General features: G+C 41.9%; 2 protein-coding genes across 2 annotated transcripts in view; one reads left to right on the forward strand and one right to left on the reverse strand.

Annotated features, from left to right (window-relative positions):
• SND1 (staphylococcal nuclease and tudor domain containing 1) overlaps nucleotides 1-24,046 on the forward strand; it is a 486,203-nt gene that overhangs the window by 359,826 nt on the left and 102,331 nt on the right. The window contains exon 16 of the mRNA XM_053553506.1: nucleotides 13,883-13,992. Within this exon, the coding sequence (XP_053409481.1) occupies nucleotides 13,883-13,992 (110 nt within the window). The remainder of the gene's footprint in view (nucleotides 1-13,882; nucleotides 13,993-24,046) is intronic.
• The window catches only part of LRRC4 (leucine rich repeat containing 4), a 30,614-nt gene continuing 29,006 nt past the window's right edge, over nucleotides 22,439-24,046 (reverse strand). The window contains exon 3 of the mRNA XM_053553508.1: nucleotides 22,439-22,497. Coding sequence (XP_053409483.1) covers nucleotides 22,454-22,497 — 44 coding nt within the window. The 3' untranslated portion in view covers nucleotides 22,439-22,453. The remainder of the gene's footprint in view (nucleotides 22,498-24,046) is intronic.

A 24,046-nucleotide genomic window follows, 5' to 3' on the forward strand; every position in this document is an offset into this window, starting at 1 on the left:
CCCCAGCACACCTCCAGCTACCTCCTTCCAACCTCCCCCTGCCCCAGCCACTTGAGGGTTTTCCTTTTTCCTCAGCCTGGGGACTCCTCCTGCCTAATGGAGTTGTCTCTCACTACAGCATCCTGCTGTAGTGAAAGTCTAACTCTGCCTGCTGACAGAATGATATGGAGTTACTCCACAGCTCTGCCCCGTTTATCCAGCAAAAGCAGCATATTCACTGCCTCGCCTTCCAAAGTTGGCGCTTGACAGCGCAGGAGAAGGGATGCTCCCCACTTCATGCTCTCCACCGCTCGCATCAGACCATTTTTAATTAAATAAACTGGAAAGATATTTTCAGTTTGAAGATTCCCTTCATATTACATAGGTTTAAAAAGGAAAAAGTAGAATGGTAGGAAATCAGAACTCTTGTCTCATGAGGACTTTGGGAATGTTCAGCCCAGAGAAAGAAAATGAGACATGAACATGAGAAGAAATAGATGTTGCAGCTATCTTCAAATACTCGAAAGGCTGTCAAGTGGGTAATGAATGATTTATATGGTCCCAAGGAATTGGACTAGATTTTAGAAGACCTAAAATGTCAGGTTGTGGAGGTACAATTTTAGTTTATAAACTTTTGGGTTTTCAGCAGATCATTGTACTTTAGGAAGATTAATCTGGTAGTTGTGTGTATGAGGAATACACACAGGGAAAAATGGAGGGCAGGCAGATAGGTGAGAAGATTCTTGGCTAGAACTGGTAAGAGCCTAAACTAGAAGAGTTATATTGAAGAGTGAGACAAACAGTGGGGGTGAAATTAATAGAATTGATAGCTTGTAGCAGTCATTGGGTTAGGGCCGGCCACAGTAGCTCACACCTATAATCCTAGCACTCTGGGAGGCCAAGGTGGGTGGATTGCCTGAGCTCCTGGGTTCGAGACCAGCCTGAGCAAAAGTGAGACCCCCATCTCTAAAAATAGCTGGGCGTTGTGGCAGGTGCCTGTAGTCCCAGCTACTTGGGAGGCTGAGGCAAAAGAATAGCTTTAGCCCATGAGGTTGTGGTGAGCTATGATGCCATGGCCCTCTACTGAGGGAGACAAAGTGTGACTGTCTCAAAAAAAAAATCATTTGGTTAAGTGGGTAGAGTAGGAAAGATGCAAAGGTGTAAGTGAGGTTTTTAGCCTGCTGAAACCAGAATAGAGACCCTCAGGAGAAAAGGAAGTGGAGAGTTAAAAGTGAGACGATGAGTTTCATTTTAAGACCTATTGGGTTTGCTGTATTGGCAGGACATCCCAGGGGAGATCTCTGGTAGGCATTTGGGAATTGGGTGTTGAACTTAGAGAATAGGTGACAATTACATGTCTGTGAGTTCTGCATGATCATGATGTTGAAAATGGTGAAATTGGATGAGCCTGCCAAGGGATAACAGAGAAAAAAAGAAAAGAAATGACTGAGGGCAACAGCAGGAAGCAGAACAAGCAGCCCAGAAAAATAGGACAACCAGCAGAGAGAACCAAAAAAGAGGAAAGGTGTGCAGTGGTGAATGCCGTAGAGAGACCCAAAGAGCAAACTTCTGCAGCAGAATTGTGATAGTGAAGGGATATTGTCAGAGAGCGGGCGAAGCAGTTATGATGAGGCAGCAAAGAATGGCAGCTCTGGCATTTTCAGGGTTGGAGCTTATGCCATGTATGTTTTGACTAAAGAAATATGAGTCTGTGGGAGGAGAGTGGAAATTAAGGGGACTGATCTCTGATCCTGAGACTGGGCCCAGGAGTAAAAGGTTAATGTCACTTGCCTCAGTTTTCCTTTCCTTTTACCTTCTAAGGTCACATGACCATAGTTTTATAAGTTAAGGTATTCTTAGGTTGTCACTATACCGATATTATAGTTATGGGAAATTGAACTCCACCTTCCCTGTATTTTTGTTAATCACCATGCAACATCCTTTACAGCAAGAGCTACAAATGTTTTCCATAAAGGACCAGATAGTAAATATTTTAGGCTTTGTGAGCCTTACGGTCTCTGTCACAAATACTTAACTCTGCCCTTGTACCATGAGAGCAGTCATAGTCAGTGAATACATGTGGCTCTGTTCTTATGAAATTTAATTTATGGATGCTGAAATCTGAATTTCAAATAATTTTTAGGTCATAAGTGTTCTTTTCTTTCCCATTCAAACATGTTAAACTCATTCTTAGCTCATGGACTGTACGAAAATAGACAGTCGGCAGACCTAGTCCTCAAAAAGTTGTCTCCTGACCCCTGCTTTAGAGTATGGTAACCAGGTACCCAAGGAAAAAAAATGCCACTCTTTACCCACACCTCAGAGTTCGAAGTGCTCACTAGGACTGGATGTGTAAATATTGGCATGCATTCTTGAAGGACCTTTGCTTTTCAGAATTCCTTTCCTTGTTTAAAAGCCAAAGATAAAAACAGGAGTAGCCCCTTTTTTGCTTGATTTTTCTTTTCTTTTTCTTTAAAATTAGTGTGGTAAAGGGTTCTTACAAAGAGTTTGTTAGCTCCCACATTTTTTATTAATTCTCCTTGATTCTTGGGTCTTCACATGGACCTTTCTTCCCTGTCCTACTAGTCTTTAGACATTTGGAATTCATTTGCTTTAGGAAGAGGAGCTCACAGCAATTTTCAGTAAAAGCTCAAAAGTGCAATAGTTTGGAAGTATACTCCACGTGCCTCAAAACCAATAACAACACAGCTTGGTTTAGGAAAAGTCACTCTAAATTTATGCAAGTAAGTAGCTTTTACATTTTGCTGCCAGGTGTATGCCAGAATACCTTCTGGAAGCCTAGATTTGCAAGATCCACATGGGCATTTCCAATGGCTTTCTCCCCACCTTTAGCTAATCTCTACCAGCCTAGACTGTAGATTGAAATTTTTCTCTTTATCCATTAATAAGAAAGAAAAAAGACCAAGATTAGGAAATGTTTGGTCAGAAAATGAAAAGGGGGGAGGGTATCTAAGTTTTATTTGATTTAAAGATAAAGTTCTATATTTAAAATAAGTCCGAAAAAGCAAAAGTTGAGGTTCTCATAGAAACCAACACTCCCACCTTGCTCAGACATAACGTTTGTGCTTGCTGGGTTCTGTCTCCACAGTGCCACTTTGTTACATAAACACTTGAGCCATGTAGGAGTTTTCTGTTCATTCAAAGACCATGTGGCTCTGGCTTTTGACCTCAAATGCTTTGTTTTCTGTGAGTTTGTTAATGAAGGTATGAGATTATTGTTTTGTTAGCGATTACGAAGAGAAACCCAGAGGAAGAATGTTCTATTCTCCTATTAGTTGATGTTAGTGCGGCTGCTACTTATAGCAAACGCAGCAATGAACATGTGTATGGGGAAGCAGACAGCCTGCTATCTCCAGTCCCCTTCCCAAGCATAGCCCCAGAAACCAGCCTGGCAGGATTGTTTACAGCCTGCTCTTGGGATGCCACAGGAACGGAAAGGCCGCATTAATCAGTGGGAGTTTTTCCTCCCTTTAAAAATTGTTTTCAGATCTTACTCTGCAATAAGGAAAATTATAAAAGGTTGTTCCCATGCTGGCCTGATTGTTATCTGCTGTACCAGCTCCATTTAAAAAAGCTTTTCTCCCATTTGGGAGTGATGCTATGGTGTCTGAAGCTAACAGTAAATCAAATTTGGTAAAGCCGGTTTTTCACACTGCCCAGCTAGATTGAGAGCAAGAAATCCAGTATAAGGCCTCTAAACCATCCCTTCCTTGTCTCTTCCACTGACTGTGGTCAGTGATAGCACATTTAATACATGCTTTAAAGTCTTGGAAATAAGCAGTACTAGAATTCCTCATCAACTCTCCCTGTGTTAACTTACATGCATATGGAACTCAGGAAAGATTGTTATGACGGGTTTGGTATATCTGGTTTTGCTAGATTTTTCTCCTCTCTGGCATTAATGTAGCAAACAATTATTGAGCATCTACTGTTTGCTAGATACTGGGGTATAGAGCAGACTTAAATAATTGCAGAATCTACTGTTCTGCAGGATCTACTACTTACAAGCTAACAACTATTATGACTTAAATCAGAAACACTTAAAGCGTGTTTCACAGCCAAGCACTGTACTTCCTTTCTGTAGATGCCTCCCTCTATTCCCTTCCTTCCTTCAAAGGGAGCTGAGTTTCTCTTCCATGGTGAAGACTTGGTCTTATTGTTTCTATTTCCAATTAAGTTCAGTTCCTGATCTTTCAACAGCTATATCAGACATTACAAAATCAGAACAACCTCATAAAAGTCTATCCTAAAAAATTGAAGCTATGAAAAATTGAAGCCATTGAAGCTACTAAAAACAGCTCAGTCTCAGTTTCTGCCCAGTTCTGACTCCCCTGACTGCAATTACCTGAGGTGTTTCATCCCTTTAATTAGGATCCCTTCATTCTTCTTTTATCCCTTTTTTCTGATTATCGAAAGAGCTTTAGCAGTGACATGTTCCAAAATTGGCCCACAAGGTGCTACCTCCCCTGAGGTAACAAAGTAGAGGTTTAAAGAACAAGGGAGAGAATAAAGAATTTGAGACAATGCAAAATCCTTATTTTACTTCTGAAGCTTTTAATATAAATTGAAGCCTCATACCATGTAGAACTCTTAGGAACCAACTGGTCTACCATTTGCCTTTCTCTTTGGGCCATTTTAAGAACATAAAAATGTAGGCCCTATGTAAGATGGCTTGTAGTTTTCAATTATTAACTGATTCATTGACAGCATTTGCAGCTTGAGACCTCAAAATTCTTTCTGCCTTAAATCTTATGAGCAAGAACTGAGAGCAAGTTTTCAGTGTGTGAGATGTTACCCCTTTGACAACCAGCTGATGTGAAATGATTTGGCTTTGTTAAAATTAGGCAGATGGTTTGTCTGCCTTTGCCTTTCATGGTTGATAGTTAAGAGTTCTTGATTTGGGGCCAGGGGCAAGGGGCTTATGCCTGAAATCCTAGCACTTTGGGAGGCTGAGGCAGAAAGATTGCTTGAGACCAGGAGTACAAGACCAGCTTGGACAACATAGCAAGACCCCTGTCTGCCAAAACTAAGAAAATTTAGCCAGGTGTTGTAGCATATGCCTGTAGTGCCAGCTACTCAGGTGGCCAAGGCAGAAGGACTCCTGCTTGAGCCCAGGAGTTCAAGGCTACAGTGAGCTAGATATGCTACTGTAGTCCAGCCTGGATGATAGAGCAAGACCACTATCTCTTAAAAAAAAAAAGAAAAAAGTAACAGAGTTCTTGATTGTATTCTTGATGCTTATAGAAGAAATAGCTGTCTATATGTTGTTATCACCATAGGACTTTTATTTTTTTTAAAGGCAGGATCTTTCTCTCTTACCTGGGGAAGAGCATAGTGACCTTATCATAGCTCACTACAACCTCAAACTCCTGAGCTCAAGCCGTTCTATCTCAGTCTCCTGAGTAGCTGGGATTAGAGGTGCGGCTAATTTTTCTATATTTGTAGAGCTGGGGTCTTGCTCAGGCTGATCTCAAGTGCTTCTTCTACATTGGCCTCCCAGAGTGCTAGGATACAGGTGTGAGCCACTGTACCTATTCTGCCAAGAGATTTTTAAATTGGCCTGAACAGGCTTAAAAAGTGTTGCTTTTCTTAGCCTATATAAAGAGTGTAAGTGCTTTATTCTCTTATGTGTAGTGGGGCTTTTCAAAATTGGGGGGGGGAGGCGGTGTATTTCAAGGGTTTTTTTGGTGGGGAAAGGGTGGCAGGAGAAGTGGAACTAATTGAATTGGGGGTATGAAAAACTGCAAAGAGCCTGTGCATCATAAATTGAGTAGCTGCAGCAGCAGGAACTCCGGCAAAGGTATAGGAGTGCAGTCAGTGTGACAGGAAGCTTATTTTGGTGTTCTTTTTGTGCCTTGCCTTGTCCTTGACAGTTACTCTGAGGGACTGTGTACAGTATGTAGAAAGAAGGGAGACATCATTTCCTATTGGGATTATTTTTACAGCATTCCTGGCTGGGGTCTTGCAGACTAGGGAGGAAGATGAAAGCTAAATAGCACAATCTAGATCTAGACTCCTGACCCTTCCTAGCTGTGTCTGTACACCCAGCCCACTTTTTCGGCTAGCCCACCAAAACTGCCATTTTTGTCTCTGTGGCTTGATCAACAAAAATTGTATTAAAATTTCAGGAAGCGGTATTTAAAGCAGGGGTATTTAGATTTGAATATTATCAAAGAGGTCTTTATCTAAATATAGAAAATAAAATTGCATTTTACTGGTCTGGACTGCTTCAGTATAAGCAGAGGGGTGGACTTAGCAACCATGTTTCAGCTTTAGGACCAAATAACATTTTCATTTCCATTGGGAAACTTATTTATATCCCAGTAGTCATCCTCACACTAAGTTTTTTCAACATTTTGTCCAGATTTTCTTTCCCCTAATAATTATACCCCCTGTTTCCAGGCTAAGCATACTCCCTCCTCTCTTGTGTTTACACCTTTCAAATATTTGCAGATTGTTATCGTGTCACCCTCTTAGTCACCGCTTAGCAGAGCTGTACATATTTAGCACCTTTTATCTTCCCTTTAAAGGCAGGCCTCCACGCCCCTGAGTCATTTTCTCTTGTTCTCTTTATGTGTGCTCCAGTTTTCTCCATTTCCATGTGGCCACACAGCTTCCTAGAACTGAACATAGGTCATGAGTGAGAATTATTATTCTCCTTTGTTGTACCGGAAGCTAAACATCTCTGCTGTGCTCCAGCTTCAGGTGTCTCTGGCATTGCTGGTCAGTGTTGACCACTTTATCTCTGTATTTAAACCATATTCTCCCCAGGTGCCCACTTAAGGACCAGTGGGGTAAATGGGTGTAGCTGTGCCATATTTTTTCAACCTTGAGGTATTATATAACCATGGGAAATGGAATGTATATAGTTAGGGATTCTGCAGAGCCCTGTCCTGGTATTTGCCTAAACACTTCTGTTCTCCAAATGTGTCAGACTAGACCTGATTTAAGGTCTGCAATCCTCACAGCTCATTAACCATTTCTCTCTGTGTGTTTACTTTTTTCCAGAACTGGTTTTCACTAATATTCATTCAACATTTATCGAGGATCTGTGTGCTAGTCTTTGTATTGGGTGCTAGAAAGAATAAAATCTTGAGCATGACACAGTGCCTAACCTAAGAAACAATTTCTATTTTAGCTTTAGTTTTATTTTGGTTGAAAATAGGAAATTCTCGCAGACAGGCCCATAGCCCATGTTGGCAACAAGAAGAGAGAGCAGAGAATATCAATGAAAATCTAACAGGATTCTTGCTAGGGTCACCTTGCTTGCAGAACAGGATTCTTGCTAGGGTCATTCTTGCTTGCAGAACCTGGAACAAGAGGGTGATTATGGGTCTGAGATTGCTCTAGGGACCTTGCTGTAGATCTCCAGTGTTAATGCCAGGTAGGTCTCTCTGCTCATTGCCTCTTCCCTTTGACTCCCAATGTTTTGCGTACTGCCCAGTTCACATTTCAAAAAGAGCCCCTTGTTAGCTCACCTGATGCTCTTCTCTTTGAACAGAATTTTTCCCCGCTGCTGGCCTGACTGCAGATTTGCTACCCTCGACTCTGATGCAGCAGCACCCCTCCCTCCCCTTGCTGCCATTCCCCACCTTCTGCTCTGACTTCCCATCTTCAGCTGTGATGAGAGGAGAGAACAGAGGCCAGGGTCAAGTGCTGCAAAACATAGCTGCTGGAGGTTGTCTCCTTAGCAAGGAATGTGTCGTGGCGTGCCCACTCATTGGCTTTTCCACTACATTCTGCTAGCAATCTCCCAGAGACACACGCGTCTGCCCTACATAATCTACTACATCTATCACGTCTTATTTCCTAACACTGTGCAACCTATAGGCCAAATGGCATGGTCAGTCACCAGTTAATACCTTATACCATAGTAGGAAAAAAATAACCTTTTTTAGCTGGTAATTAAGCTTCATGAATACAAAGTCTTTCTTTTTCATCATTGAATTCTCACCTTCCCACACAATGCCTAGCCCAGAGTAGGCACTGGCCAGTATTAATTAGACAAAGGAACAGAAAGTCTTCTAGGTAAACTATGGTGTTTTTAAGAATCCTAAGTGGAGGCCCAGCACAATGGCTCATGCCTGTAATCCTGGCACTCTGGGAAGCTGAGACACATAGATTGCTTTAGTTCAGGAGTTCAGGACAAGCCTGAGCAAGAATGAGACCCCATCTCTACTAACGGTAAAAATAAAAAAATTAAAGCACTAGCTCAGTGTAGTCCTGGGGACCTGTAGTCCCAGCTATTTGTGAGGCTGAGGCAAGAGGACCACCTGAGCCCAAGAGATTGAGGTTATTGTGAGCTATGGTGACAACATGGCACTCTACCCAGGGTTTCCAAAAAAAAAAAAAAAAACGTAAGTGGGCCAAAGGCAGATTCTGCATGCCTCCTGTGCCCTTCTCTCTGTGATGTCTGATGCATTGGTGGGAACACAGTGAACATACAGTAAGCATTGTTGACTAATCCTTCAGATTGGTTTTTGTTTCCACTAGAGTTTTGTTTCCATCAGCTAAATGCTTGGTCTTTTGTTGCTAGACTAAGTACTATTGGGAAACTGTCATGTACTTCTAGTCAAGGCAAGATTTGCCACACTTCCCTTTAGTTTCCACTGCCCAATAAAGGGAAAAGTGAACACACTTTGAGTCCTAAGGCTTAGTCATCATAAAACTCAACATAGAGTGTAAAATATCAGAGCAATACATAACTCTAACATAGCCATCAATAGAATCTCTTTTTATAGCCATTATCTTGTCATTAACAAGAATTTGCACTTCTTGTTCCAAAGCTAACTGACCAAAGTGTTTGTGTTAATTGACCTAGTCAATGTCTCTAAGTGTATAATTTTTTTTTAATAGAATGATTGCTCGAGAGCCCAGCATTTTAAGTTTGAAGAGAGGCACCCTATACTATATGAGTCAAGCCTGGAGTGAGAAATCTCAAAAGTGCATGACCAAAATTGTAAGATCTTTTTTTTTAAGGCAAGCAGGGAACAAAGTTTATTGAGGAAGAGAAAGAGAGGTTTACAGAGGAAGAGCAAGATGTAGGCTTACAGAGCAGGATACATTCACCACAGACAAGTGAACAGGCCTCCAATGCTACAGCAAGTAGGCAAAGTAGCCAAAATTGTAAGATTCTATGTCCAGGTGAGATTTTGCAGATCCTTCATTTTATAGGCAGAGACCATGAGGTCTAGAGACGTTTAATACTCTATCAGTGGCACAGCAGAAACCAGAACTATGATGTGCTGATGGCTAGTAATAAACTTTGTCTTCCTAAACCAAAGTCAGGCAAAATCCTCTTTATAAAATTTAATTTCATTTATTTTTGTTTTGTTTTAAGTGATCCTTGGTCAACCATTTATATCTCAGATTGTCTAGAAAAGGTGTGAAAAATACTGAGCTTTTACCAGTAGGCACATGGGCGGGCAGTTATAAGAGGTCAGTGGGCCACATGAAGTGTGAGGGCGAGCATGTGTCTAGCCTGCCTTTGTGGCAGTCAGCTGTGAAAGCCCACAGGGGGTGGGGTGTCTCTCTTTGTTCTGGAATACCTCATAATAGGGAAGGAAAATGTTCAAAAATGATTGAGTTCTTTTTTAGGTGTAGTGTGATTTATTTTTCTTTTTAATTAAAACAAAGTAGTTTTGTTTCTTCAATGTTTGTGTCAGAGGTAAACTTGGCACTTAGCTTGCACCTGTGACATTTGAAGCACAGCTAAGTTAATACCTCCTTAGCAACAGGCAGCACTGTACTGATACATTACCAGAAAAGATGTGGCTTATTAGTGGTGATATGCAGAATCCAGAACTATGGGCACTTCCGTACTGGCTGGGGAGAACGTCTGCAACTCTGGTGATACTCTATATTTACAGTCTTGAGTCCCCCCATAGCTTGGGAGCTCTCCAGTGCTGCTTGTCAGCCTGCCCAGCTCAGCAAGGGTTGCCTTCTTAGAACCCAACTTTCTTTCCCTTTATCTACTTTCTTTAACTCTTCTTTTTTTTTTTTCTTTTAAAGTCCATTTTATAGGTAAGAAAGCAGCACAGCAGGGACACCAGTGCAGCAATACAGGCACTGTTTGAGTGAAGGTTCAGCATGGGCTGGGTTGACCTGCTGCCTGAGCTGAGAGAGAGAGAGAGAGAGAGAGAGAGGAGGAAGAGAGAGAGAGAGAGAGAGAGAGAGAGAGAGGAGGGCACACCAGAACTCTTCTTGCTGCCAAGCATGTGTCTTCACCTGGTTTTCGGCAATAACAAGTCACTTTCTGGCTTCAAGATGTTAACATTTGACTTCTCTCCCAGTAGAAAGAACATTTTTGCCCTGTTTCGTTATCCCTTAGGACACAAAAGCAAGTCTGGAAAAACCCTCTATTAGAAAAACAGCTTTTGCACTCTCTAAGAAGACCATCAGGACCTGCACCATCCTTCCAGCCTTCTGTCTTCACACCTCAATGTATCCCAAGGTTTTTCAAGCTGGGTCTTGTGTCCCACTAGAAGTCTTAAATCAACTCAGTGTTAATGGCCATCTTATTTTTTTCTTTAATGAAATGTACCAGAGAGAAACTATTAGTATAATACATATAGTTAAGATTAACCATTTGTTTGTGGAAACTTTGTTATATATAGGTGTCCGTGCCCATACATCTGTGTATGTGGATATAAGGGGGAAAAATGTAAGGCCGGGCATGGTGGCTCACACCTGTAATCCTAGCACTCTGGGAGGCCGAGGTGGGAGGATCCCTTGAGCTCAGGAGTGTGAGACCACCCTAAGGAAGAACAAGATCCCATCTCTACTACAAATAGGAAAACTGGTAGCAGGTGCTTATAGTCTTGAGTACTCAGGAGGCTGAGGCAGGAGGATTAATTGAAACCAAGAGTTGGAGGTTCCTGTAAGCTGTGATGACTCCACAGCAATCTACACAGGGCAATGGAGTTAAACTTTGTCTCCCCACCTCCAAGAAAAACTTTGAAAAACATTCATCTACATTATCCTTTATCTGCATACATAGCTTGACTCAGCAAATTTCTAACTCTCAGACATTCAGTTGTCATGAAATCCTTCCTGCTGTCCTGGCTCTGACTTTGCAGCTTGGTCTGGTAATAGTCTGCCTCTGCCTGCCTACTCCATGTTTCTGATCCCTGTTTTGGTTACTTGAATAGGGATCCCTTGTTCCTTAAGAGGAGTTACTTTAGAGGACACAGGTAAAAGAGAAATTTCTTTCTTTTTTTTTCTTACCTACCTGCCTGACAAGAATAGATGTTTACTTATTTCCACTTTAAAAGGGCACAGAAACAGCCAACTTCAGATTCCCCTCTGTTGTACTGGAGCTCAGCTGCTGGGAAGTAGACACAGTGTAACAAAGGCCCTTACTTGTTTCCTCTACCTAGAGTGGTTGGTCTTTGGTTTCCACAGGCCCAAAGGACTGTCATGAAAAATGTTTTGAATATATTTGCTTGACTTGCTTAACTCCTTGGACTTATTGAGCCACATTTTCTTGATTTAATCACTTGGTGGTCTCCAGGATTCTGATGGCTGCTGGATCTCTGAATCTTTACCACCCTCTGGAGCTTTCAAATTACCAAGTGAGTGACAAAGGAGTAAATACTCAAACATTGAGACTCAGCAATCTTTTGAGCCTTCATAGGGAAAAAAATTTCACCCTAGTTCCTGCTGCCCAGTGGATTACCCAAACTACACCCTAGTACTTGGTCCCCAGTTTATAGCAGCCTCACACAGCAGCACGCCAGTCCTATCCCTCCCAAATGGCTGCTAATAGTCAGAAACAAAGTGAACACTTGTTTTAGCATTATTCTTTTTGTGTCACAACACCTTTTCTATGGTTATGTAGCAAGATAGTTCAGTAAAATTGTTTATTTTTCTCTCTGACAATTCTGTTCTTGCTTGGTTTGGAGATACAAAATGAAAAATGTTGTTGGTTGTTGACGTTGTAGAAAACATGGTCTATCCTTTATTCCTTTTTTCTCTAGCCTTATCTCTCCCTGCAGGGTTAATCTCAAGCTCTTTGGCTCATGAGTTTACTGCTGTCTTTTACAAAAATAAGTTCCACTCCTCCCCTGCAGCCTGGCACTGAAGTGCTAGGCAGCCCTGGTGATCTTCTTACCCATGTGACACTTGGGAAAGGCCTTCATCTGTCCCATCTTTGCAAGGGTGGGAGAACGGTTCCTGCTGCCAGCTCAGGCTGCTCTCCTACTGCTGTCTCTCTCCTGGCCTAGCATTTTATTTCATAATGGTATCTTCCATTTGTGAGACTTTGAGGCTCAGGGAGACAGCTCTGTTCTTCATCTTGTGAAAGCCCAGAATATAGGCCGTTCCCTTCCTTCTGAGCTTTGTCATCTTGAATCTAAGCCCTGGCCAGAAACAATAGCAACCTCCTTTTTTATTTTTTTATTCATACAAAAGGAGATGTACCTTCTATCCAACCAATGGTGGAACCTCATCTTCCTGAGGCCCACCTAGGTGTTTGCAATCACCAAAAAGCCCCAACTGTGGTCTTCTTGTGCCAGATCTCTTATATCTTCCCTTGTAAATAAGAGTAGCACCTCCCAGTTCTGCCTTACTGCAGCAGGAGAGACCACTCCTGATTCAGAGACATGGACACTTAAATGCTTCCTCCCCCTGAATTTTCATCATACATTTTTATATGTCTCTAGCCCAGCTCAGCTTTTTGTCTCATAATTATACCTGCAGTATGAATTTCTTTGAAATATTTATAAGTCTTCATTCATATAAAAATGCAACATATATTTCATGATCTGTCACATTTGATCACTGGTAGCGATAAATATATTCGCAAAATGAATGATTGACTCAAAGAAAGAAAAGGCAGCCTAAGTTGGCCTGTGTGTGCTTTAGCACAGAGTACTATTGAATATAATGAAGTATGAAGGATAGGATTCAAGAAGACTTTGAGTGTGGAAATTGCTAAGAGTGATAAAGATTATGTTAATAATAGCCAAAATATAGTAAACCTTTCCATGTGCAGACATCGTTCATAATCTCTCCTAATTTACATAGCAACCTGAAGACATAGGTATATTATCTGTTTTTTAGATATTGTATTATTTTTCCTTTTTCCATTGCTTACCCTTACACATCTATGATCCATTCTGTGTCTGCCCAAATACACCTGAAGACATAGGTATATTATCTGTTTTACAGATACTGTATTGTTTACTGAACTTTGTTCAGTTTTTTGGCCAAGGTCACAAAGCTAGTAAGTTATTAAGTTAAGATGTCAGTCTAGGTCTTTCTGGCTCCAGACCCCTCATACTTCATCAGTATTCTATTTTTCATTCTGAATGAAAAACTGATAGCACTGTTGTTCAAAATATAACCAGAGGACAGAGTGGGGAAGCTTATTTGAAGAAGAAAAGGGCACTGAATTAACCCTTCTGAATGTGATGTGAAGGTCAGATAGTAAGAAGAAAATGTCTAGGAGTCAGCTAGGGGCTCTCAGGAGACAGAACAGGACATCAGTTACATTTAGGTGAGAGCATTTCCATGATAGCCAAAGCTGTGCGACTAGGGGACTGTAAGGTATGAGCTATACAAGCTGAGGACTCCTCTTAGGGAAGAGGAGTTTTCTGCTCATCTTACGTGGAACATTCCTTTTCCACAGGTGTCCTTGATAATTCCCAGGTGCAGTGGCTGAGAGTCCCTCTTCATTGCTGCTGATGTGCCAGTGTTGGTTTTTTCTACCTGGGGGAACAAAACCCCTCCTCCTTCTCTCACTGACTCTACCTTAGTCTCAGATTGGATGGAAGTTACATATAACACCTGCTTCTTTGGAGGTGTCAGGAGACTGTCCTTGCTGGACAGCAGGCCTCGTGGGTCCCTTTTCATCACAAATTCTCTTTTTCTGCTGACACAGGCATTGAATGCCCTAGAGGAGCCCGAAACCTCCCAGGCTTGGTGCAAGAAGGAGAACCCTTCAGTGAAGAAGCTATGCTTTTTACCAAGGAACTGGTTCTTCAACGAGAGGTAGGACATCTTCCTATTGATTCTTGTATGGAGAAGGGTGAGAAAAAAAGCGCCTTGGTCTGATGCTTTTCTACCATGTCAGAGGTCAGTCTGTTGCTTTTTCCATTGCTTACCCTTGTACATCTATGATTCATTCTGTGTCTGCCCAAATCTTATTTCTTTGAGCCCTGCATCCTTGGCCATCTACTCCCAAATTGTTCCTGTCCACTGGTGGTCTGGGATGTGTGGTAAACTCCAGGCTAGCCTAGCTGGGATCCTAATGCAGAACCTTTGCATTCCTCCTCCTTGGTGAATTAGCCCAAGCTGCCTGCCTCTAGCTGGATTTAGAAGCTTGACTAACCCTATCAGGGGCCAATTTTCTTTGAACATTTATTTGTATCTTTGAGTAATTGCTTTTTCTGTAGCGGGTTTTCTGACTTAATTTAATTGTATTTCTGTTGCTGCCTGTTGGGCTGGCTCTTGCAGGCAGGATTTAGGCTCTCAGCTGCTGTGGTGCCCTTCTACCTGCTCATTTTGCTGAAGCATCATCAACAGATCCATCTTCTTTCCTGGAGTATGCCAGCCATTCATCCTGCTAGGTGGGCTCCACAGAAACAGTGGGGGAGTGTGCTGGGCTTAGGGTTGGTGATCTGTCTTTGTCCTCATTTCTTTTACAATCAAATCTATAGAGTCCCTCCAGCTTTCATGCAGTATGATAGTGTGCACAGAGCTACAATATGAGGTCCCAGAGGTTATCTCTCTCATGGGTCTTTGCACATCCTTAAGAGCAGGCACATGGAGTTCTTTACAATGTTCAGTGACACAACTACCTGTTTATAACCTTTAGCATCTCATTTTGATTTGAATCACTAGCAAGTACATGTGATAGGCAGATGTGAGAGGTAAAGGAGAACAAGCCATCCCAAGATGCTTATCTTGGACTACCCTGACCTGCAGAGAACCACAGCTTTGACTTCTAACTAAGCAATATTATTCCTGTCATTTGTCACCTCTTTGGGATTTCTCTAGCACTTGCCTTCTCATTTTGTGAAAGAAAGTAGTGCTGCAAAACAAATCCTGAATTCTCAGTTCCATTTCCCAAACATCAACTGGGAAGACCTGGGTATTACATCTGCTTTGTTAGCCATCTAACAATAGTTGGGGTGTTGCAGGCTCAATTGAATCATCAGATTCACGTTGCCCTCTCTTGTTTTTGTGAAGATGCTTGTGAGTAGAAATCCTCATATTGACACGGACTGTGCCACCCTCCCTCTTGTTTTGTAGCCTGAATTTTTATCAGTTAATGATAGCCCCTGATAGAGAAGTATTTCAAGAATCTAAACACTCAGTTGTCCATCAGTACCTATTGCAGTTTGGGGAGTGGCCCCAGTAATCAGGTGAACAAGGCAAATGTTGTAGCCTTTCCCTCTGACCGAGGTCTTTGGATAATGAACTGCGAAGTAACAAGCAGGTGAGTCCACTCAGATTTATACCTTACAGACATTACAGAAGATGCAGCACAAGACTTTTGTGTGGTTTTGTTGTTATGCTTTGGATAGAGGCAGGATATCTTTTCATTGGTTACCTAGGATATTTGCTGGTGGTGTTCTCACCACTTAACATCTGAATCAAATTTCTCACCATAGTCATCTCCTGCTTCACATCTCCTAAAGTTTCTTTCCCTTTCTTTTTTTAACTCTTGTTTTCCCAGCCAGTTTTCTGATCTTGTTTCTGGCCTCCTGGTGGTATCCAAAAGTACAGGGGGTCAAAGAGAATACTGACTGCTAACAGGAGCAATAGCCAGCTCTTTTATAATGGTTATGGAGACCTTACCTTAATCTATATTTGATAACATTTGTTGGAAAGGATCAAGCTTTTCCCCTACCTTCTTTGATGGCCTTGGCATGTGTTTGAGTTTGCATATCCTTAGTCTAATGCAAAGCTGATTTTTCTTGATTATAGTGACCCTGTCTTTCATATGCATATATTGAGTGTCTCTCAAGAAAGAACCTTTCTGCATATTCATAGCTTCTTATATGATTACTTGGGCTGGCTATTTTAAAAGCTCTTAGCCATAGGAAATATGAGTATATCCTAAACTAGGAATAATTAAAGATTTTGACTAAAGGAACCAGTTGTAGCCAATTTCTCCTGGACATTTCCCTTCATGTAATATATGAAAACTGTTTTCTGAACACCATAGGAATAAAGAGAAGTGTTTGTTTTGTTACAGGTTTATTCATTTACTTTTACCTGGGTAGTACCTTCACTTTTATTTCATGAATTGTCTTGGGAAACATTTCTCTTTGCCCTACTCCCTCCCCTCCCCCATAAGATCTGTCAAAGGAGAACAGCCTGCTGCGTTGGTACTTCTTCAAGCAGAGTCTTTCCTGCCCTTAGTGAAAGTACCCAGAAATTGCATGCATGCCTGGGTATGGGCCCATCCCACCGCATGAAGCTCTTACCTTCAGGGCAGCCTCTGGGCCACAGTGCACTCCTGGAATTCTTCTGGAGCTGAGCTGCTGCTGGAATGGCCACCATTAAACTGTTACTATTTTTTTATACCTTGTGTCTTTCTCTTGATAATCAGACTTAGTTCAGATAGCCAGATATGTTGAAGATATGATTGAGTCCTTGGCCCTGCCCCATCCTTTCCATTTAAATTTTAAAATTTGTGTTCCTCTTAGCTTATTTTCCTCTAGGATTTCTCTGTCCCCTGCATACTTTTCCCCAGTTACGATACATCTGTATTATCATAGCATAGAAGCACACAGCTTTAGTGATGTCAGAGTGCTTCCTGGGCCCCCTCTGTGTGACCCCAGAGGCCTGTGGAGTTTGACTCCCCTCTTGAAAACTGTAAGCTGATTTGAGGAGGATCTAGAGTGAGAGCAGGACTGTGTAATGGTCACTGGTGCTGAAAAGAGTGATACCATGTTTTATTAACTGCATTGTGCTGTCCTTTGGTGAGCAGTGCAGGAATCCCTGCCTGTCTCTTCCTCTGTTTAGAGTGAAGAGAAAATTGTAGTCTTTACATCCCATGTCCCCATGTGGAGCCTGCAAGTGTTAAGACAGGCCTTTTCTCTGCAGTTTCAGGTGGCCCCCAGGGACTCAGTTCCTCATAACACTGCTTTCCTTATATTTGCTTTACAGTGACACTACTCAGCACAGAGCTACTGACATTTCTGGCCCCACTAAGCTCCATTTTCCTGACTCACTCTCCTGCCCCTCTTCCACTGCATTTCTTCTCTTTCTCCATCACTTCACATGTTGCTTATCCTCATCTGTTGATTGCTATTGGGTTTTGTTTTCTTTTCTGTGGGTTGGAAGTCTGGGAAGAATGTTCCAGGTCAGTGGTCTGGGCATTCTGGTGGTGCTGCCAGCCTCAGGACAGGAAAAACAGTCTCATTACCTGATTCTCTTTGTGACCTTGAAGCCCAGAGCAGCCAAGCAATTCTCAAAGGACTTAACACTTACTTTTACTCAAAGGAAATCCAATAAGTTCAACATTTCTTTCCAGCTTGCCTCAGTTGGCATATAGCAGGAATGGGCAAATCTCACCCACTACCATTTTTTTTTTTTTTTTACAAATAAAGTTTCATTGAAACACAGCCATGCTATTCCTTTCATGTATTGTCCATGGTGCTTTCACATCTACAACAGAGTAGTTGTGACAGAGGATACATTTTCTGGCCGCTGCTGTACAGGGTATGCTGAATTGGGTTCAAATAGCTTGTTGTGACCTAAAAGTACGAGTTGGCCTTCTTGTCCCCTGCCATTGAGGCTGGACTACTTCTGGACCATACTACATGAGATTATTGTATCTATTTCCATAGCTGCCAACTGTGAGCTGAGTGCTCTGTCCCATTGGATAGCATGTGCTTGACGGCACCCCTCCCCCTAAACACCTGCCTCTTTAAGGCAGTTCCCCGCCACACTGTCAAGGACAGGAAGATCTGGTCTGATTTTCCAGATGGGGAATTGTGCCCATTGCTAGCATCCTCTCAGAAGTAGTGATGAGAGATAGCAGTAGCTAATGGGTAGATAATTTGGCTTAAAAATGCAAACTCCTAGGTTTTCACACTCTACTTTTTATTTGGTCCTGGCTATGTGATTCTTTCCTATCTTGGTATTCCTGTTTAAAATACTGATCTAGCAATCCCAAGCCATCTTCTCTTCCTCTGAAGCCCTTCTTTTGAATAAAACAGTAATTGGAGATCTTGTCCCCCTTCCTCCAAGAGGACAGCTCCCAGCACACACTGATAGGCTGCTGCCTGTGCAGCACTGTGATTGTTGCTGTGTTGGGGAAACCTGAACTTTTAGAGAAACAGCCATAGGTATTGTTAAAAGATCAGTGCCACAGTTTAACTCTCTTCACAGGTGTGGGAGGTGCAGTTCTCAGAGAACAGAGATAATATACGGGGATTTGGTGATCATTTCCAGAGCCTTTGCAACGACCCCTATGTCCTCTCTGAGACCTCAGAAATTGCTCTTTGCTGCTGCCTGAAAAAGATGTCCTCATGCTGGACAGCCCCAGCTGAAAACTCAAGACTGCTGTCCTGACCTATTTCCCTTCTTCCTGTTGGCATTAAAAGGGAGGATGTCCCCCTGGGGAGCTCATTCTGCAGGCTGCAGTGGCCAGGGCACAGTCCTGGATTTCCTCTCTTGCCCCTACCCCCTGCTTTTGAAAAAAAAAAACAAAAATACATAAAAGCATTACAAGTAACTAGCTATTTGAAGAAAATGTATTTCTGTTTCAAGGGATATGTGGCCCCAGTCATGAATACTGGTATGTATTTATGAAGGGGCATATGTCTGGAAAGAAAAGTTAAAGAAAAGGTGATTTTCGTCCCCTTTGTTTTAGCTCCAAATGTGCTGTATTCTGTCTGAAAAGATAACCTGGTCTAAGCAGTTTAAAGTTAATCTAAATCTGTGCTCCTTCCCACACCCTCTCTCTTTTCCTCAAATTGTCCTGTACATGCTGTGGTATATACTCTTAGCCCTTTTTATTCCTTCAGTCTATGCAGGTCCCTTCCCTGTTGAGGAGATACATGGACGGAGGAACAGTAGCAACGTTTTGTATCTCTGCATCAAAGTGATGAGAATTGTTCAAGCCACAGGGAATTCCAAGAGGCTAAAGGATATCTAGTGTGGGTGAAGCCAGGGAAACCTGCTCTCCCTGACTGCCATGTCCCTTGGGAACTCTCCCTGAGCTACTAATAATTGCTGTCCAGGCTGTCCAGCCGTGTTTCATTTATTTGCACAAAGACACCTTATTCCAGATTATCTCAGCCACCACCCGAGAAAAAGAGACTATCTTATGGTCAACTCTCATCGCATGAGGTTTTAAAGGCTCTTTGATGGCTAAGGCCTTTCTTACCTCCTCACACATGCTTGACAGCTCATCACTCACCAGTAGTCTTTAAATTCAGTTTGTTCTTAAGTGTTATTTTCTTTGAAGAGGGCTCAGCTTAAAAGCAAACAAAAGACCTTTCTATCTTAATAGTGATAAAACCTTAATTTTATATAGTATTTTGTAGTTTAAAAGTGTTTTCATATCTAATATTTCATTTTAATCTTACAACAAACTATGAGAAAAATATTATCTGAGTTTTATAGTCCAGGAAACAGAGATATACAATAACTTGCCTCTATTTGCAGAACTAGCAATGGGACAAATACTAAAACTCAAATGTCTGCATTCCAAATCAAATGCTTAGTCTCCTCAGATTTTGCCAGTTTTCCTATTAGAAGGTGATCTTTCTTTTAGCCATATTTTATCATTTTTCAACCCTAGAATATCTGAAACTAATTAAAGAACTAGTGAAGGACATCCCTAAAGGTTCATCAAGAAGAATCCGTGTTCTGTAAGGCATGGATTCTGATTGTGAGCACCTGCAAGACCACAGAGGAATTTGAAGGATTTGCTGTGGCTACACCTCCCCTACATACTCACCTTGCTCTTATCACAGTTCTTCTGTCTTGTGACTACCTGACTCCTGCTTCATCTGTTGTTACACCTTTGTGGACCTTACTTGTTTATGTAGTGACTGCTTAATTTCCATGTGCTCATGTGTATCCATGTTGCAGCCGGGCGTTGTGGCGGGCGCCTGTAGTCCCAGCTACTCAGGAGGCTGAGGCAAGAGAATCACCTAAGCCCAGGAGTAGGAGGTTGCTGTGAGCTGTGTGACGCCTGGCACTCTACCGAGGGCCATAAAGTGAGACTCTATCTCTACAAAAAAAAAAAAAAACCTCACAGTTCCTCTTATATATTACTGTGTTTTGTCTCTCCCATCTCTTGGTAGACTTATGCTCTCCACGCAGCAGAGCAGTCATCCCCCTTCTTTGCTTTCTTATTCATGCCTCTTCCTTGGGTCCAGCGCCTTTTTTCAGAAACTTTCTCTTGCTCTTTCAGGGTGGGTGGTCCCAACCACACCCTGTGGGTGCATCTATCATGCACTTCCCAACAGTATTGAAGGGATCTATGACCAACATCTCTCCCCACTAGACCGTAACCTCTTCAAGGACAGGAACCATATTTTGTCTTTGAACCAGTGCCTAGTATATAAGAGATACTCAGTAAATAGATATTTGTTAAATCAACTAATTGACTCCCTGTGACCTAATTCTACAGATTAGGGGATAAGTCCTATTCTTTCTTCTTTATAGTTCTTTGGGAATGCACTCTAAAGTTGCCATTTGTAGAGGAGGTAGGGAGGCTTTAGAGTACTGAGGGTGGACATATTAGCTGCTAATTCAGGAACTTAACGTTGAAAAAGTCCATAACCTAGACCTGACTACCACTTACTATAGGACCTTGACCTCCATGGGTCTCCCTGTCTGTTTAAAGGTAATGAGATAATGATGTATAAAGGAGTATTTTGAAAACATTGTAGTGTTCAAATAGAAACTATTAGTGTTCCTTCACTCTCTGAATATCTGCTACCTGCCTCTCCCTTCCTGGTATATTTCCTGTCCTCTGCTTTTTTGGATTAGTTTATTAAATGAGGTGAAGAGTTTATTTTAAAGTTAAGGTCAACAAATTCCTATTTGGAGACAGGCTATAAGCACTATGTGAATACCAGACTGTTATCTTACCACCTACAACCCCTTCCTTTCTGAGCGCCTGGCCTTTGCCAAGTACTTCTAAAAGCTCTGGAAGGACGGCCCTCGAATCCCATTCCAGTCTGTAAATGAAAGAGGCATCACCGTGAAAAGAGATGAGATAACAATTTAGAATGGAAAATGCTGTCCCATTGCCCTTTTTTGCACCTGGCTGCTAGGTCTCCCTTGCAAGGTAGCTTAGTCTCCAGTCACTGGTGGCCTGCCCCAAGCAAACTCAGCAGCATATGCTGATGGGTGCCAACAGTGTGCTGGCTCCGGTGGGATTCCTCTCTGGAAAGCTGCTGGCTCAGCTAGGCTGTTTCCCTATTCTTCTGCTTAGAACTTTCATAGCCAGTCAAGCATAGAAGTACATTCATTCTTCTGAAATAGTTACTGCGCATAATTTTTCATTGGCTTGGCCAAGATCCTATTACCTATAATTATGTCATACATGCTGACTGGTGTAGTTTTGATAGGCTTCACTGCCCTCCAGAGGCTAGTGTTTATATCCCAGGCTGACTGTTGGGATTAGGGGTGGAACAGGCATGCTTTAAGACCACAAGAGATTTTGGCTTCTTGGGACAGGTAGGAAGATCTCAAGGATATAATTCTATCATAGGGAAGAAAATCTTTTTCAGCAGAAGCATTTCTTACCTCTCCCTAGGGAATTGTTCCCTACTATAATAATCTCTTCCTTTAGAGACATTTACATTTTCTCCACCAGGTCAATGTGTTTTTCTTATCGTTATTTCTATCAGAAAAAGGAAGAAAGAAATATAGTTCTTAGATCTGACAATTTCACTTTCTTCCCCTAAGTAGAAGCAGTAGAACCTTGGCAGTGCCAAGACTATCCTGGCACTTACTTTTCCTTTCCATCTTTAGTTCTGACTCAGCTCAGTCCTAGAGTAAAGATGAGAAAGGCTCTAACATGATTTCTTCTTGTATTTTTTACTACAGAGGTCCATAGTACTTACTTTATACCTCATCTAAACTGATGCCTGGTCATGAGGATAGTGAGCTGTGAATGCCATTGTATTTACTGGTGCATAGATGGTCGTGAGAATCCTTGAGACCGAGCCTTGCAAACCCTTGCTACTCAGTACTCTTTGCTGCTGTCCATCCATCTTATACTAAATGAGGTTCTTTAGGAGCCATCCCTCTGGAAGACAGCTGTTGCCAGGCACATTCAAATCCTGGACTGCCTTCCTTATGTGCATGTAGGGCCTATGACCCACAGCAAATAAGAAAATGTTATCAGGAGGAAGAGACTACTGGAGTCCCCCGAGGTAAGGTTTGTGCTAGGAGAGCTGGGTGCCATTTATTTCATTCAGGAGTATCAGATGCTCCTGGTAGCAATTTCTGCTTTCTCTTACCTCCTCAATCATCCTGAATATTCACTGCTTCTTGAGCTTTGGTGAGGGTTCTCTAAAAAAAAAAAAAAAATGTGAGCTAATATTCTTAATGTATAACAAAGGGCTGAGGAAAACCAGCTCAGTTTTTTTCTTTGTTTGTTTGTGACAAGGTCTTGCTCTGTCATGCAGGCTGGAGTGCAGTGGCACTAACGTGGCTCACTGAAACCTCAACGCTCCCCACCCCAACGCAATTGATCTTCCTGCCACCTGAGAGTATAGGCATGTGCCACCACACACAGCTGATTTTTTAAATTATTATTTTTATAAAGACAGGGTCTCACTGTGTTGCCCAGGCTGAGAATTTTTGTATTTCAGGTGAAATACCTTACTGTGAAATCTGTCCACTTCCTTCTCAACGCCTAATTTGGAATTATCTTCTGACAAGCAGATATTTCTTTTACAAACTAAAGATGACCTCATACAGACCTCCCTACTACCGGTTTTCGGAGGAGCTTCTGAACCTAACATACTAGCTAAACCCCCATGCAGCCTTGTGAGCTTTCACATGTTTGGAGTGTCTTCAGGCCTCCTGCCTCCCTGCTCTATTTGTCCTAAGCATTTTAAGCCATGCCCACTGTCTGAATTTCCTCCTTGGAGTTACATAATTCAACTCAGTATTTTTTATATACTACAACTCGTAATATACAATAGCAAGACTACCCGAGCCACCAGCAAGTCATAAGCATATTACAGATTGCATTTGTTCTCGGGATAATACAAACATTCTGCTGTTTTACATGTGACTCCCCAAGGACACAGGAGTGACTGTTGTGGTGGATGAGTTGGCCTCAACCCTGCCCTCTTCTTGCATGCCTACTCCCTGTGTCTGTTGCCGTGGACTTGAAGAGAACCCCTGTGTTCCATACTTGACTTTATTGATGAACTTGGCTTTATTGATGAGTTTCTGGTCAGCTGAACTTAAATGGATTTTGAAAATAAAAGTGACCAATGGTCTGTTATGAAATTCTGTGGTACATGAAATAAGATTATGAGGAAGCTTGAGAATTAACAGCAGAGATATCCTAACCTGCTCAAACAACATGTGTCACACAGTCAGAAAGGAATAGCTCATTCTTAGATTTCTCATCAAGACCTGGAAGGGTAGTAGAAGTTTTCCTTCTTGGTTATTTAAAAAACCTCTGTTAGTAATGTGAAAAGTCACACCTGGATTCTCATTCAGCTTCAGCATTTCCTGTGTGACCCTAGGACACAATCCTTACCCTCTCTAAACCCAGGGCAATCTCAGTGACTAGTATTGTGCGGTACAGCAGCCCTACTAAACCTAACTGCCTTGCCTTTGAGGGTACCTTTTCAAGGTATTTGAAAAGGTATTTGGTTATTGTGAAAAGAAAGTATGTAAAGTGTTCAACACAGAACCTGATAGATAATAACCATTCAGTGAACTGCAGCTTATGGCCTCATTCATATTATTAACAGACATTCTCTGAGTTGAACTAAAATCTAGGATTTGAAATTCATAATAGACAAAACATTATACCTAAGTAGAGTCATAGGCTGAGTATAGGTATGTATGTTGTGAGCAGCATTCATATTAGAATCAG

Source organism: Nycticebus coucang, chromosome 11, assembly GCF_027406575.1.
Source record: "Nycticebus coucang isolate mNycCou1 chromosome 11, mNycCou1.pri, whole genome shotgun sequence".
NCBI classification, from domain to species: domain Eukaryota; kingdom Metazoa; phylum Chordata; class Mammalia; order Primates; family Lorisidae; genus Nycticebus; species Nycticebus coucang.